This window comes from Pseudorasbora parva, chromosome 1 (genome assembly GCF_024679245.1).
Source record: "Pseudorasbora parva isolate DD20220531a chromosome 1, ASM2467924v1, whole genome shotgun sequence".
Lineage (NCBI taxonomy): Eukaryota > Metazoa > Chordata > Actinopteri > Cypriniformes > Gobionidae > Pseudorasbora > Pseudorasbora parva.
The window spans coordinates 15,009,953-15,027,199 of NC_090172.1; the positions used below are offsets into that span (position 1 = coordinate 15,009,953).

Genomic DNA, 17,247 nt, shown 5'->3' on the forward strand with positions numbered 1-17,247 from the left:
TATTGGGCATCAAATCGATTCGGACAAGCGTCTATCACCCACAAACCGACGGCTTGGTCGAACGATTTAATCGCACTCTTAAATCCATGATCCGTAAATTCGTACAGGAAGACGCCAAAAATTGGGATCGGTGGTTAGAACCCCTCTTATTCGCTGTGCGAGAGGTCCCGCAAGCCTCCACGGGGTTTTCCCCCTTCGAGCTTCTCTACGGACGACAGCCCCGTGGGGTGCTGGACGTCCTACGAGAAACTTGGGAGGAGGGGCCTTCTTTGGCCAAAAACGAAATTCAATATGTGCTGGACTTGCGAACAAAACTCCACACCTTGGGGCGGCTATCTAGGGAGAATTTGTTGCAAGCCCAGGACCGCCAAAGCCGGTCGTATAACAGGGGTACGAGACTACGCAAATTCACACCGGGAGAGAAAGTGCCTGTATTACTCCCGACATCGAGCTCTAAATTAATGTCGAAATGGCAGGGGCCGTTTGAGGTCGCTCGACAGGTTGGAGATCTCGATTATGAAGTGATACGGTCCGATAGGAACGGAGCACGACAAATTTATCACCTCAATCTCCTGAAGAAATGGAATGAGGTCGAATCAGTGTTGTTGGCGACGGTGATCGGGGGAGAGGATGATCTCGGGCCAGAGGCGAGCATCAAAGCACAATCGGTCGCACTGGCCCCTGGGGGAGATCACCTCTCACCGTCCCAACTCACTGATCTTTCAAAACTACAGGCGGAATTCGCCGACGTGTTCTCGCCACTACCGGGCCGTACCGACTTAATTCAGCACCATATCGAGACCGAGCCGGGCGTGGTAGTTCGCAGCCGGCCGTATCGTTTACCTGAACACAAAAAAAAAGTAGTTCAGGAAGAATTAGGGGCAATGCTCGATATGGGAGTAATAGAGGAGTCCAACAGTGACTGGGCGAGCCCGATCGTTTTGGTCCCTAAAACCGACGGCTCGGTCAGGTTCTGTGTGGACTACCGCAAGGTGAACGCAGTGTCGAAATTCGACGCGTATCCAATGCCGCGGGTTGACGAGTTGCTTGATCGGCTGGGCACGGCTCGATTTTATTCGACATTGGACTTAACAAAGGGCTATTGGCAGATCCCCTTGTCTCCATTGTCCAAAGAAAAAACAGCCTTCACCACGCCGTTCGGATTGCACCAATTCGTCACGCTTCCCTTCGGTTTGTTCGGGGCACCCGCTACCTTTCAGCGCCTCATGGACAGGATTTTGCGTCCCCATGCCGCATATGCTGCTGCCTACCTGGACGACATCGTGATTTACAGTCACGATTGGCAGCGGCATATGCAGCATGTCCGGGCGGTCTTGAGGTCGTTGAGGGGAGCGGGGCTCACGGCCAACCCGAAGAAGTGTGCAATTGGGCGGGTGGAGGTAAGGTATCTGGGCTTCCACTTGGGTCATGGACAGGTGCGTCCCCAAATTGATAAGACCGCCGCAATTGCGACCTGCCCGAGGCCCAAGACCAAAAAGGAGGTAAGGCAGTTCTTGGGGCTGGCGGGATATTATAGACGGTTTATACCAAATTATTCGGACCTCACCAGCCCCCTGACTGACCTTACTAAAAAGGGGCTACCAGATACGGTCCAATGGACGGAGCCGTGCCAGCAGGCCTTCACCCGAGTTAAGGCTGCTCTATGTGGCGGGCCGCTTTTACACTCCCCTGACTTTTCTCTCCCTTTTCTGTTGCAGACTGACGCGTCGGACAGGGGGCTGGGCGCAGTCCTGGCCCAGGAGGTGGAGGGGGGAGAGCGGCCGGTGCTGTACATTAGCCGTAAGCTCTCGAAGAGAGAGGCTAAGTACAGCACCATCGAAAAGGAGTGCCTTGCCATCAGGTGGGCCGTTCTCACCCTCCGCTACTACCTTCTGGGGCGGGAGTTCACCCTCTGTTCGGACCACGCTCCTCTCCAATGGCTCCACCGCATGAAGGATACCAACGCGCGGATCACCCGTTGGTATCTAGCTCTTCAGCCTTTTAAGTTCCAGGTGGTCCACAGGCCGGGTGCTCAGATGGCTGTGGCCGATTTCCTCTCCAGAAATGGGGGGGGGGGGGGCTGCAGGCCGGACGGCTCCCCGGCCTGAGTCGGGCGGTGGGGGTATGTGGCAAGGGGGGCGTGGTTCAGCGAGGTCTGCAGCGGGAGAGAGAGCCGCGGGACAAGCGGTAAGTGAGTGGATTGGAAGCAGATTAATAACACCTGTCTCTTGTTCTAGTAATGAGCGCGGAGAGGGAATAAAACCTCGGTGGAACCGGAGATCAAGGAGAGAGAGATCGGACGGTTGATACGAGCGCACAGAGACTGAGTTACCGGAAGCCGGAAGTGCCGACCCGGAAGTAATCGAGCGTCTATGAGAATCCACACCGCAGTGTGTGTTGTGAAGTTTATTACAAGTTTTGAGTTATAAATAAAGAAAGTATCAACCGTCCAGCCGACCCCCGTGTCCTCTTCCTTCCTTCCATTATCGAACTTACTACATATATATATTTATATATATATACACACACACACACTCACCTAAAGTATTATTAGGAACACCTGTTCAATTTCTCATTAATGAAATTATCCAAATGGCAGTTGTTTCAATGCATTTAGGGTTGTGGTCCTGGTCAGGACAATCTCCTGAACTCCAAACTGAATGAAAGGTGATTTAAGCAATTTTGAGCGTGGCATGGTTTTTGGTGCCAGACGGGCCGGTCTGAGTATTTTACAATCTGCTCAATTGTTGGGATTTTCACACACAACCATTTCTAGGGTTTACAAAGTATGGTGTGAAAATGGAAAAACATACAGTATGTGGCCGTCCTGTGGGCAAAAGTGCCTTGTTGATGCTAGAGGTCAGAGGAGACTGATTCAACTGATAAAAGAGCAACTTTGACTGAAATAGCCACTCGTTACAACACGCACAACCTTGAGGCGGATGGACTACAACAGCAAAAGACCCCACCGGGTACCACTCATCTCCACTACAAATAGGAAAAAAAGGTTACAATTTGCGTGAGCTCACCAAAATTGGACAGTTGAAGACTAGAAAAATGTTGCCTGGTCTGATGAGTCTCGATTTCTGTTGAGACATTCAGATGGTTGAGTCAGAATTAGGTGTATACAGAATGAGAACATGGATCCATCATGCCATGTTACTTTGCAGGCCAGTGGTGGTGGTGTAATGGTGTGGGGGATGTTTTCTTGGCACACTTTATGCCCCTTAGTGCCAATTGGGCATCGTTTAAATGCCAAGGCCTACCTGAGCATTGTTTCTGACCATGTCCATCCCTTTATGACCACCATGTACCCATCCTCTAATGGCTACTTCCAGCAGGATAATGCACCATGTCACAAAGCTTGAATAATTTCAAATTGGTTTCTTGAACATGACAATGAGTTCACTGTACTAAAATGGCCCCCAAAGTCACCAGATCTCAATCCAATAGACCATCTTTGGGATGTGGTGGAACGGGAGCTTCGGGCCCTGGATGTGCATCCCACAAATCTCCATCAACTGCAAGATGCTATCCTATCAATATGGGCCAACGTTTCTAAAGAATATTTTCAGCGCCTTGTTGAATCAATGCTGTGTAGAATTAAGTCAGTTCTGAAGGCGAAAGGGGGTCAAACGCAGTATTAGTATGGTGTTCCTAATAATCATTTAGGTGAGTGTGTATATACTATATATCTACAGTGAGGAAAATAAGTATTTGAACACCCTGCTATTTTGCAAGTTTTCCCACTTAGAAATCATGGAGGGGTCTGAAATTGTCATCGTAGGCGCATGTCCACTGTGAGAGACATAATGTAAAAAAAAAAACTGAAATCACAATGTATGATTTTTTAACTATTTATTTGCATGATACAGCTGCAAATAAGTATTTTAACACTGGAGAAAATCAATGTTAATATTTGGTACGGTAGCCCTTGTTTGCAATTACATAGGTTAAACGTTTTCTGTAGATTTTCTCCAGGTTTGCACACACTGCAGGAGGGATTTTGGCCCACTCCTCCACACACATCTTCTCTAAATCAGTCATGTTTCTGGCCTGTCGCTGAGAAACACGGAGTTTGAGCTCCTTTCAAAGATTATCTATTGGGTTTAGGCCTTGAGACTGGCTAGGCAACGCCAGAACATTGATATGCTTTTTACAAAGCCACTCCTTGGTTATCCTGGCTGTGTGCTTCGGTCATTGTCATGTTGGAAGACCCAGCCTCGACCCATCTTCAATGCTCTAACTGAGGGAAGGAGGTTGTTCCCCAAAATCTCACAATACATGGTCATCCTCTCCTTAATACAGTGCAGTTGCCCTGTCCCATGTGTAGAAAAACACCCCAAAAGCATGATGCTACCACCCCCCTGCTTCACAGTAGGGATGGTGTTCTTAAGATGGTACTCATCATTCTTCTTCCTCCAAACACGTTTAGTGGAATTAGGACCAAAATGATGATTTCTGATCTGTATATGTGCATTTTAAGATGGTTGAAGGCTAAAAATATGTATAATAAATAGTTTTTAAAACCATGTTAGTGGGCAGTAGATTATCTGTCATCTCTCCTTATTCCATCACTCTCTCATTTTCATCAATATTTATTTTTCTCTCAGTCTTGTTCTCTTGCCCTGACTCTTCAAGCAGAGCTGATAGTTTGTTTCATTGAAGAAAAGAAAAATCTTCTGTGTCAGTGAAGAAAGTAAGAATAGGGTTGACTGTTATTTATCCTATATTTTATGAAGCATTTTCTTAGACAATATAATTTACTTGAAGGCTGTTGTTAGTTAAATAGCATATTTAATAAATTAATTCACAATATGTACACACATTAATTATCTTATGCCTAATCTGATTAAATTATTATACAACATTTATTATATACACAGGGGCGCAGGAAGTGGGGGTGCTGCAGCATCCACTTTAGCATGTATGTTATTTGTATATTTATATATATTTGTATATTTATTTGTAATAAACACTTTACTGCCCCCCCCCCCCCCAAGAAAGAATTGTTGTTAAAATGCACTATACAAACTTAAATGGCTGTGATTCAAGAATGCATTTGAATATAAACCTAAGTTTTAAACACTCTGCAGATTATTGCTGAAGTAAAAGCAATTAAAAATATGAAAAGGTTATGGAAGTTTAAATTAACTGTAAATGAAAAATACTGTACTAAATATTTTTATTTTATATAAAATATATATTTTACAAACAAATTTTAACTCTAAGATTACTATAAAATCAAAATCATATGTCTAACCAAGTTGTGTTCCAAATTTTAAGTTGATATCACAAAAATTGATTTCCCCATGAGATTTTGTTATGTCGCTGTACCAAAAATAGCGACTGGGTGGCATCCACATTGCATTGCATAATTTTTTTTTTAATTTTTATTTTATTTTTTTGTAATGTATTTTCTTGTAAATTTCGGTCCAAATATCACTTGTCACCAAATATGGAACCTTGAGACTCTGTTTCCATGGTAACACAAAATCCGATTTCAAAACAGCTTTGTAAGCTTTCGAATGATACCTAGTTTATGATGATAACTAAAATATAGGATACGAAAAAAGGCCATGATTTTTTTTTAACGCCAAGTGTCCCACCTGTGGCCCATTATTTAAAAAAAGTATTATTTATATGTTGAATTATGTTTTTAAAACATGTCATATAGTGCGGTGCGGTGTGCGTAGAAAGAATGCGTAGAGCGGTAATAGGCTATTTCCTTCAGAGTGGAGAATGCCTTCTGCTCAGTGCTACGCACTCGAACCCAGAACGCTGAGTGCTGGTTCGCCTATCTGAAATAAGTTTGCCTAGCTAGGGCTTCCCCATCTAAAGTTTTTTTTTATAGTAGTAGTTTTTCATTTAAGCCATAGTTCGTACGGCGCTGGCTAACTAAATATGTGTTTTAATGGCTACAGCGATTATAGTATTATTTTTTATTCAAATGTGGTGACACAGCACCCCAAACCTAAAACATCTTCCTGCTCCCCTGCCTCTGAAAAATACCGACGTCTGGCTGTGGACATGAATACAGTCAGAGCCGAACGAGTTTGTCAGTGCTGTGCGTGAGAGGGTCCAGCTGCTCTCATGCGGCGACTGCTGGATCTATTAATTTATCTATTAATCTGAGGTTCCAGAACACAGTTCTGGTCCTTAAACCCTTGTGTATATATATATATATATATATATATATATATATATACACTGATCAGGCATTACATTATGACACTGACCTGACAGGTAAAGTGAATAACACCGATTATCTCTTCGTCACAGCACCTGTTAGTGTGTGGGTTAAAAGCAGGAAAAATGGGTACCGGTAAGCATAAGGATTTGAACAAGTTTGACAAGGGCCATATTTTGATGGCTAGACATCAGAGCATCTCCAAAACGGCAAACTACACCTCTAATGGAGTGTTCCCGGTCTATACTGGTCAGTATTATATATAAAAAATGGTCCAAGAGGGAACAGTGGGGAACCAGCGACAGGGTGATGGGCGGCCAAGGCTTATTGATTCACGTGGGGAGCGAAGGCTGGACCATGTGGTCCGATCAAACAGACTGTAGCTTAAAGCTGTAGAAGTTAATGTTGGTTCTGATAGAAATGTGTCAGAATACACAGTGCATCACAGTGTGTTTGAGTATGGAGCTGCATAGGTGCCCATGCCGACTCCACCACCAAAAGCGCCAACACGTGAGCATCAGAACTGGACCACGGAACAATCGAAGAATGTGCAAAAATTAGGAAGGTGTCTATATATACACAGATAGATATATATATACATGGTTAAAGTGGGCCGGAAAAGTCCTGAACTGTGTTTCGACACCTCAGATAAATTAATAAATAAATAGATCCAGCGAGAGCAGCTGGATCGTCTCATGGATGTAAGTAGCTGCTAAACTAAACACTTCATACTTGACATCTGTTTTAGTATAGAAATGTTAAACAACCGACAAAAATAATCAGGCAAACTAAATATAACTTTGTCTAATTTCGCCATTTTTAATGAAAAAAGGTCATTAACTGAAGCTGATCTTTATCAGATTAGGCACAAGAAAATTATGTCACAATGTGTCTGTACATATTGTGAATTAATTTATTAAACATACTTACCTAGCATTAGCCTTCGGTGAATTCACATTAAGAAAATGCTTAATGAATATCAGTAAACCCTGTTTACTTTCTTCACTGACAGACGGAAATGAAAAGACTATCAGTCAGAGCTCAGCTTTAGGAGGAGAAGAGACGGGGCAAAAGAAGGAGACTAAGAGAAAAATAAAGTGAAAGAGTAATGGGAATGAGCTGAGTTATAGAAATGAGAGAGTGATGAAATGAGGAAAGAACAGTTATAACTGCCCAGTAACATGGTTTTTTAGTCTTCAAACATCTTAATAGCTCACCTAAATAGATCAAATTTGGGATCTGACTGATTTTAAAACTTCTTGAGGCAGTTGTATATGCTCAAAAGTTTTTGTTGTTTCTGGAAACCATTGCTTTGACGTCACATCTGGAGTTAATGCATTTATGATGTTAATATGTTGCAGCCTGATGTATTTATAGGCCTACTTAATATTAAAATGTAATATTCAGACAGTATATACTCTGTGCTTTGAAGATTTTGTTTAAAAAAAAACGAATAATTTATGTGGTAGAAAACAGTGTGGCACAAAGATAGGCTCCTATGGGGGCCCTTGGGTTTGTTATAGCCCCAGGGCCCTACGTGTACTTAAGCCGGTGCCTTGTTGCGGAGTTAAGAGGACAAATCAAGTCAAAGTACTAGACAGTATGGGAGATGTATGTGAGAATAGTTTTATGATACACGAAAACTTTTGATTCTGCGATTTATACTCAAATTTCTACTCTGCAATAGGTCTATCTTGTGAATTATTTGTTGTAGTTGTGTATTCAGCCATTTTGTTGTGTTAAATTTTTAAACAGTTTTGGACTTATTTGGTCCATTGGACTTTTAATGTTTGAATTTGCATTGTGAAAAACAAGGTTGTGTTCAATATTGTGGTGCTCAGCAATTTTAATATATCACCATCATATCAGTGTAGATGAAGAAGATAAAAACATTCAAATTAATATTAAAAATACTTTAACATTAAAGTAAAACAATATTTTTTTTATTAAAATCAGCAAAATGTAAAAGCAGTACAAGAAATATTGCTATGATGTTTAATATTTGCATTTTTATAATTATTTAATATAGTAATGATAATGGTATATTTTTCGTTATGTAATGAGAATAATGTGTGTGTGTGTGTGTGTGTGTGTGTGAGAGAGAGAGAGAGAGAGAGAGAGAGAGAGAGAGAGAGAGAGAGAGAGAGAGAGAGAGAGAGAGAGAGAGAGAGAGAAAGAGATTTTAGTTTTAGTACTACTAATATAAACTTAGTCTTAAACATAGGCTCTAATTTTCCTAGTACACAATTATGAAATCAGAGCGTTGAGATCATTTCTGAACCAATTTTTATGCTTTTTCTTACCCTCTGTCAGTTCAGAGCAGTTGTTCAGATTCGTCTTCTGTGGGCAGTATGAAAGGGGGCGACTCACCCGCCTCTGCTAGAGATTCAAAGAGAAACAGTGAGCAAACAGGACACACTCAGGTGAGACACACATACACACACACACACACACATGCAGCACACATGCAGAGAGTAAAGATGATGATGATGATGATGATGATGATGATGAGGATGATGATGATGATATGTGTTTGTGTTTTATAGAGCACTTCACCCTCCACCTCTGTGTGAATCATATCAACTCACAATGCAAGTCTTAAAACTAATGTAAGTATTTTAAATGTATTGTTTTGTGTACAATTTTCTACTTTTTGACAGTGTAGTCTGCTATACTGGTATAATGATCTCATTGATTTACATTAACAATCTATCATAATTTCACCTTCTTTTTGGCCATATAAATATCTTCAATAGTCTCACTATATCATACTATATGAGCCTGATATATGATACACATATGTATGCATAATAGCATCACTTTTGTCTGCTTCCCAGCTGTCTGGTGCTGTTTATTTCATCAACACACACATTTACAACTGGGACAACTGGACACAAACTGGATCATGAGACGCACACGGCCATGTGAATACAGTATTACAGAAGACTGGAGGTCATGTGTCAGCAACCGTCTCGCTTCTTATCGTTTCAGTTACTCTTTTTTAATTGACTTTCAGTCTCAAGCCCATCACACGCATTAGCAACTAAAAAAGATGACATTTAAGTCAACATGAAATCTAATTGTACATCCTTTATACACTTTACTGGTGTGCACGATTCATTGGTGTACATTATACAAAAAAAAGGTGTTTATCTTCATAATCTTTTATCAAAATGTAATATCTTTCCATTCTGACTGAAAATAATATAAAGATTAGGACAATGATCGGAAAACATGGAAATGTTCTGGAAGGTGAACTTGACCTTTTTAATGTTGACTTTAAGGTGAATATCTGTGTGTAAGTGCACTTGAATGATGAAAAGATTGAGATTTAGCCGCGTTATTCACCATAGAAGTCACATGGAGCTTCATACGTCATTGTAAATGTTTTGTATTGTCCTCTATAATGCAAATGTGGATTCAATCCAAACCAAACACATATTTGCCAAACGCAAACTCTCGAAATATTGCAAGTGGCAAAGATTCTGTCAATGCATCACTTTGCTATATCTGCGTTAAACACTTTAACAGATTTGTATATCAAACTTAGACTGTTGGCTGAGGACACATCTGGTATTTCGGCCCATCTCCATCTCAGAGTATTGAAGAAAGAGGGAACGTTTTCTTCTCCATTCTCTGAGTTTAGTTAAGCACCAGCTGTCTTTTATTGCCATGGCCGATCAGAGAGCCAAATCCAGACCTGCATTTCAAAAGAGAGCTGCTATGGATGATGTGTTTTATGCTTTATGAGTTATGTAATTATTTAACTCCGCCCTCAGCTTTTCCATTAGCAAGATTCTGCACAGTCTTAAGCAGTATTAGATGCTGGAACGCTAATCTACTCAAAGGTTCAACCGCGTAAAAAACTGACTTCAGCTCTGACTGGAGCAACTGTAATCCACTTTTGAATTTATGAGGTCTGACTCTGGAAAATCATCCTTTATAAGCTCTATTTGTACTTCAAGTCTTCTGTCTTGTTGCTATTTTAGATGGTGGAAACTTAACTTCTGAGCATTTCATTTTTCTGATAAAACAACAAACATAAAGTTTTTGTTTGCCTTGTGCTAAAGTGGTATATTTAGCTTGATGTGCTGATACACCTGTGTGAAAGCAAATTCCCAAATTGTCTGTTTTTTAATGAATGCTCCGCGTCAAGATCAATCGACGGCATTTGTGGCGTAATGTTCGATTACCATAAAATGTATTTTGACTCAAGAAGCAAACTTCTGGTTAGGCTCTAGGGCCAATTTACCCATACCACCACAAGCACAAGATATAATTTTATTTAAGTACCTGTTAACTGGTTTAAATCATAATTTTTACAGTTAAAAATTGTGCATTGCCTATCAATGACATCACACCCACGTTACCCTCGATTTCCGGTTTTATTTAGCAGAAACCATGGAAACACCAAAGACACTTTAATAGCTCAACACAGTTTTACTGTTTAAATTTGTTTTCTTGATTTACCGCGAGTACCATGTTTTACCATGCCTAATATCGATCTAGGTCACTGCAGTGTGCAACAAGTGTCTCGGACCCACTTTATATTAGGTGGCCTTAACTACTATGTACTAACATTTAAAATAATCATTTGATACGATGCACTTAATGTGTGCATACTTGTTTTTACATTGTACTTACATTTTAAAAAGGACCTGCATGTAATTGCATCTGTAATTAATTTCTGTAGCTACATTTATAATTACACAGTTGGCACTTTCCTTACACCTAACCCTGCCCTAAACTTACCCATACCACCACACCTGTGTGTAACCTTACCCGTATCCCACCTTAATATCAGCAAAAGTGTTTTACAATACAATACGAACACAATAAGTACATTGTATTTATTTTTTTATGTAAGTGCATAGTAGTTAAGGCTACCTGATATAAAGTGGGACCATTGTTTCAAAGTAGCCGCCGAGCGAACACACGTTATAATGCTTCCGAGCGAGTAGCATTATAATATAAGTTTCAATACACTCGAATGTATCTAAAATGATAAAACAGCGCTGCGTTAACCCAAGCGGCAACCTCCCGCGATCTCTCTTGAAGCCAATACGGAAGTAATGTAAACTGCAATTCCTCGACTCGCCACTAGGGACAGGCTCCAGAAGGGAGCAGAATCCCATTGAGCCCCATGCTAAAATTCCTAACTTTACAGCAGAAAAAAAACGTTTACAGCCTGGTACAAATTGTGGTTTTGGTCTATACGGCAAATTTTGCCCTTCATGACAACTGTGAGGGGGGCAAATTTTTTTATAACTTATTTGTTTACTTTATATAAAGCCTTAACGTTCTGCATAATTAAGGGCATGGTTACTTTGAGTGACAGGTGGACAGGAGTGACATTTATCCGCCGTCTATAGTCATTGCGTCACAGAAGCTCTGCCCACATTCTGCCTCTTTGCCTATTTTCTATTATCATATTTCTGTAATTACGTGCTCAATAAGGATGTGAAAGCTTTTTACAAGTAATTACGATAATGACAAAATGGTGCGAATGTATCTTTTATCCCCCCCAAAAAAGGTTTACTCTAAAATCATGTTAACACAGATTGTTTATCATTTGGCTATAATACTGAAACTGAACGTATTTTAGCATTTACATTTACAAAAAAATTGTCCCCGTTCACTTACATTGTAACTCCCTTGTGAAAAAGAAGTGAAATACAAATAAGTAATGTTTTCACAGGCAGGCCAGAATTAGGCCTTAGTTAAATTAGGACATTTGAGTGGCTTTTATAAACATGGCTTTGAAAAAAAGAAGACATTATTGGTCTGCATCTTGAGGAAAAGCAACAACACTGACATGCTTTAAGATTTGTCAGTGCAAGTTGCTTTGAGTTAAAACAGTTCATATGCATTTTAGTCTGGTACTAGGCTTAAAGGTATGGTTCACCCAAAATATTGAATTCTGTCATCATTTACTCACCCTCATGTCGTTCCAAACCTATAAGAGTTTTGTTCATCTTTGGAACACAAATGAAGATCTTTTTAAGGAAATCTGAGAGCTTTCTGTGCCTCAATTGACAGCTACGCAACTGAACTTAAAAAGTTCATAAAGAAATCGTATAAACTAATCCATATGAGCAGTTTAGACCAAATTTTCTGAAGATACACGATCATATGAGGAACTAAATGTATTCACATTCATCAACTCACACCAGATATGTTAAACGGAAGCTCAAGCATGCTCGCTTGACGTGCGAGAACCAATGAGGTTTATTCTCGTGTTACGCAGCACGTTTGAGCTTCACCAGGAGCCAATGAGATTTGTTCTCGTGTGTCAAGCAAGTTCGGTTGATCTTCTGTTTGTGGTCGCTGATCAAGGCTTGAATGTGGATAAAATCCTAAATTGAATTTGTTCATCACATAAAGTACATCTCTTCAGAAAAGTTGTACTAAACCCCTCAATTAATAATATGGATTAGTTTTACGATCTCTTTATAAACTTTTTAAAGTGGTAGTTGCGTATGCTGTCAATGGAGCGAGAGAAAGCTCTCAGATTTCCTCAAAAAGATCTTCATTTGTGTTCAGAAGATGAGCAAAAGTCTTACGTGTTATGAATGACGGCAGATTTTGAATTTCTGTCTGAACTATCGCTTTAAGTCTGTGAAACACTTTGGATGTGTTTGACTAATATGCACACATTATAATTTTAACTGTAGTTTGTTATTCAATGTTACATTTAAAGTTCATATATATTAAATGTACTGAATTGCAACTTCATCTTTATAAATGTGTAATTACAAATATATTTAAACACGTGACATACAAGTTTAAACTGAAATTACATTTTACAGTATATTTTAGTTTACCATAAATGTACATTCTGCAGTACACTATAACCATATATTTCAAAAATGACAACTAAAGTTGTACTGAAGTACTTAAAATGGCAAATAATAACCTATACCTATAGGGAATTTTAACCTATAGTAAATGTTCAGTTAATTGCAGTAAGTACTTGAAAACATTACATTCATTATATTCACACTTAAGTACATTTTTAAAATATATTATTTCCATAATGCGTACGCTTTATAAAGTATGCTAAAGTGTACTTATTTTTCACGGGGGTGTCCAATTCAATTTGTAATAATCAATATTGTGCCACAAATGCTGTCAATTAAGCTTAACTTGAATATTACTTTAATAGTAGCTAAAAGATTAAACGGAGAAGAAATTGAGATAAAGTCTCCTGATTTTCTCTCTCTCTCTCCTGACTGTGCTCAGATTAGCCGAGACACAAAAACTGCAGTCAAAGAACTGAAGGAATTCCAGGAGAATCATCAGACAATCAACAAAGCTTAGAACTTTGGAAGAGCAACCTCCAAGCAATAAAATGGAAAAAAAGGCATAATTTTTTAGATAATGCAGGCAGTTCAGGGGACGAATCCCATTTCTGAAAAAGGCAGATTGCTTGGAGAAGAATGAAGGACTGAAATGCGACCGACCCCAAACCTGTTCAACTGTGGGAGGAATGTACTGTATCTACAGCACTAAACCCACATTCAGGCCAAAAATACTCTCCGCAGCGGGGCGTGTGTGCGATCCAACTCTCCCAAAACCATAAATACCTTGGCGTGATTCATAGTTTTGATTGTAAACAGGAGTGTGTGCCAGAGAAACAAGCTGTCTTTATAAGCCTCTCATGAACTTGTCATATATTAATGTTTACATTTTTGAATGCTTTCAATTGCATGCTCCTTTTTGACTTTGTAACTGTTCAATTGTCTTTGTGGGATTATTAAATGAACAGAACCAAGTTGTTCCCTTTTTTTCCCCCGCAGCCATTTTAGAGCCTGATGACATTTAGTGCATATGAGAGCATTATGCGGGATACGCACTTGACAACATTACTGACACGCTGAAAATGGCAGCCACTCAGTGACCAGCAGAAGGGATCACATTTTTGAAAGGGGGGAAAAAAGAGATGAAAAGAGCGCGCAGAGAGAGAGAGAGGCCAAAGACAGTAGATGGTATGATGGGAAATGAAGGAGGGACAGACGGAGAGGCACAGAGAGGGGAGAGACGGAGAACAAGAGCAAAAGAATGAGGCAGACGAGTGAGCGGGGGGCGCAGCAGACGCAGCGAGTGTGAGAAAGGTATGGCTGAGGGCAGAGAAGTTTTTGTCTTGATAGAAATGTGAAGAGAGCGAGAGAATGGGTTTAAATTGGGAGGGGGGGTGAAAAAGAAGAAAGTGAGAGAGAGAGAGAGAAAGAGAGAGAGAGAGAGAGAGAAGGGGGGTGCGAGGCAGCGAGACTCGGGCGAACAAAGAGAACGTGGAGAGAATGAGTTGGGTGAAACATCAAAGGGATTTTTCGGCCGTGTTACCGGGACAACAGACATTTGCATGCGATTAGCTTTTTACATCATATTAAGGAGGGATGGGGCGAGTGAGGGGAAGCGCACATCATAAAGAGAGAGAGAGAGCAACGCCGGTCACTCACACTGACTTATGTGCTGACAAGCAGCCATTTGTCTTGAAGATCACGCATGTGGCGAGGATGATTTTACAACACGTTATGAAGTAGATGTGCTATCTGAAAACATGCCTTCATTGCAATTAACACCAATAATAGGGTCATTTGTCAAGGAGCAGTGGGAAATGATCATGACCCTAAAAGAGCTGTTGTGATCACACAAGCAGGTTCGAATCTGGCCCGCGTCATGCCCCTTTCTTCACTTTTATTGCACTGCCAGAACACTGGCATTTGTATACCTTTTAAGCAAATAACAATTTTACATTTAATAGTAGCCTATAACGATTTGAGGTCGGTGAGAGTTTTTTGTTTGCCACAGAATTAAAAAGTAAAAAGCGCAATCGTAACTTTTTTCACACCATTCTGGAAGAAAAACTTTTTAGAAAACAAGATAAATTCTCAGAATTGCAAGATATTAATTTCCAATTCTATGATGAATTGTGAGATAAAGACGTGCAGATGTGGTAAAAAATAAAAAGATTTGTGAGATAAGTCACAACTACCTTCTGTGAGATGTTAACTCAGAATTCCAAGTTTATAACCCTTAAGTGAAAAAAAGTCACAAATGTGAGATAAAGGCTTTCTTTTTCTTTTCTTTATTCTGTGTCAGCAAAAAAGCTTCCCTACGTATACTCAACAAGGCTGCATTTATTTTTAAATAAAAAAGTAATATTGTAAAATATTATTACAAGTTAATGTTACTTTTCACTTCATATACATTTTACAATTTGAGATACTAAGTTATCATTATGATGTAACAAGTTGACTTTTTGAGATACTAAGTCATAACATAAAAGGAGATTATTTAAAGTTCAAATATGTCACTGTCATAATGACATAAAAAGTCAAAATTATAAGATAAAAAGTAATAATTGACAAAAATATTATAAAATAATATAATGATATATAATATTACAAAAGGTTGGAATTATGAAATAAAAAGTCAAAGTTACGACACTTTCATAATAGAGATAATAATCTTAATTATGAACAATTCTGAATTATGAGATATCCATGATTATGACATAAAAGGTCGTAATAATTAAATAAAAAGTCAAAGTTATGACACTTTGATAATAATGAGATAAAAATCTAAATTATGAAAAATACTGAATTATGAGATTTCCATGATTATGACACAAAAGGTCGGAATAATGAAATAAAAAGTCAAAGTTATGACTATGAGACTCATAAAACTGAGATAATGAGAATAATAGGATTAGTCACAATTATGACAGTCAAAATTATGAGATAAAAAATTACTTAATAGTTTACAATTTGAGATACTAAGTTAAAACTGAGGTAAAGTAACATTTTTGAGATACTAAGTCATAATTGAGGAAAAAGTGATAAAAAGTTAAAATTATGACTGTCATCTTAAGATAAAAAGTCAAATTTATGACAGTCAAAATTATGAGATAAAAATGTAGAATGACAAAAATAATATGAAATGATATGATATATATTATGACAAAAGGTCAGAATTATGACATAAAATGTCAACGTTATAACACTGTTATAATGAGATAATCGAATTATGAAAAATTATGTCTGACGTCAAAATTGAGACAGTTGTAATATAATGAGAATAATAAGATAAGAAGTCACAATTATGACAGTCAAAATGATTAGATAAAAAGATAAATATTGACATTTTTGTCATATGAATTTTTCTCATTATTTTGACATTTTATCTCTTCATTATATTTTGATTCATAACTCTGAGCTTTTTATGTCATTGTGATTTACAAGAAGCATTTGTTTTTCTCTATGTGGTGAAAATGGGCATCCATAGAAACATTTAAAGCTAGGGTAATATTACACAAAGTGTAATGTTATATATGTACATTACATTTATGAAGTTATGTTGAAATGCAAAATCCTCGTCTGTGAAAAGGCTCCATTCTTCCTTTGTCATTTCTATTGAATGTTTCACTGATACGCTACAATCGTCTTAATCTTTACTTTTTCAGATCCTGATGTGCGATTAACTGCAAGTATCAATGTTATGAAATTGATTACATTTCTTTATCGATTGACATCATATTGATTCTTTTTATTACAAATTTGAAGTAAAACAACTGAATCTAAGTTCCCTTTTTGCTTCAGTGACAGCTGGCATGAACCCGACGAGCATGAATCGACGTTCCCGAGAGCATCTTGAGCTTCGCATGAGAGCAGAACCTTGAATACTTTTTATTCACTTTCACGACGTTGCCCTTTTTTAAACATCCTCTTTTGGTTCAGACCAGCGTTTGGATATAGGCCCACAGTGATTGAACAGATCAGGTTTTTTACCCCACAGCCCAGCAGATCGACCCGAAGACACTTGCAGGTTTTGGGCTTCTATAATGGTTCCATATACATTCATGAGAGCAGCAGACATGCACCTGCCAACCTCCCCCCGTCTGCCTCTGTGTTTCTCTCTCTGGCCTGTAATGCCTCACTGCCCTCAGTACTGCGGCTGCATTGTGCTGCCAGGCGTCGTCATGGCCGTCGCCACGGTGCTATTGTCATGGCGATATTACAGTATCAATACCCTGACACTGCGACAAAGAGACAGCA

General features: G+C 39.1%; 1 protein-coding gene across 1 annotated transcript in view; it reads left to right on the plus strand.

The window, feature by feature from the left end:
- The window catches only part of arhgef40 (Rho guanine nucleotide exchange factor (GEF) 40), an 84,424-nt gene extending 70,474 nt beyond the window's left edge, over positions 1 to 13,950 (plus strand). The window contains exons 25-27 of the mRNA XM_067429011.1: positions 8,504 to 8,613; positions 8,737 to 8,799; positions 9,028 to 13,950. Of these exons, the coding sequence (XP_067285112.1) occupies positions 8,504 to 8,613; positions 8,737 to 8,763 (137 nt within the window). The 3' untranslated portion in view covers positions 8,764 to 8,799; positions 9,028 to 13,950. The remainder of the gene's footprint in view (positions 1 to 8,503; positions 8,614 to 8,736; positions 8,800 to 9,027) is intronic.
- Positions 13,951 to 17,247: the final 3,297 nt, after the last annotated feature.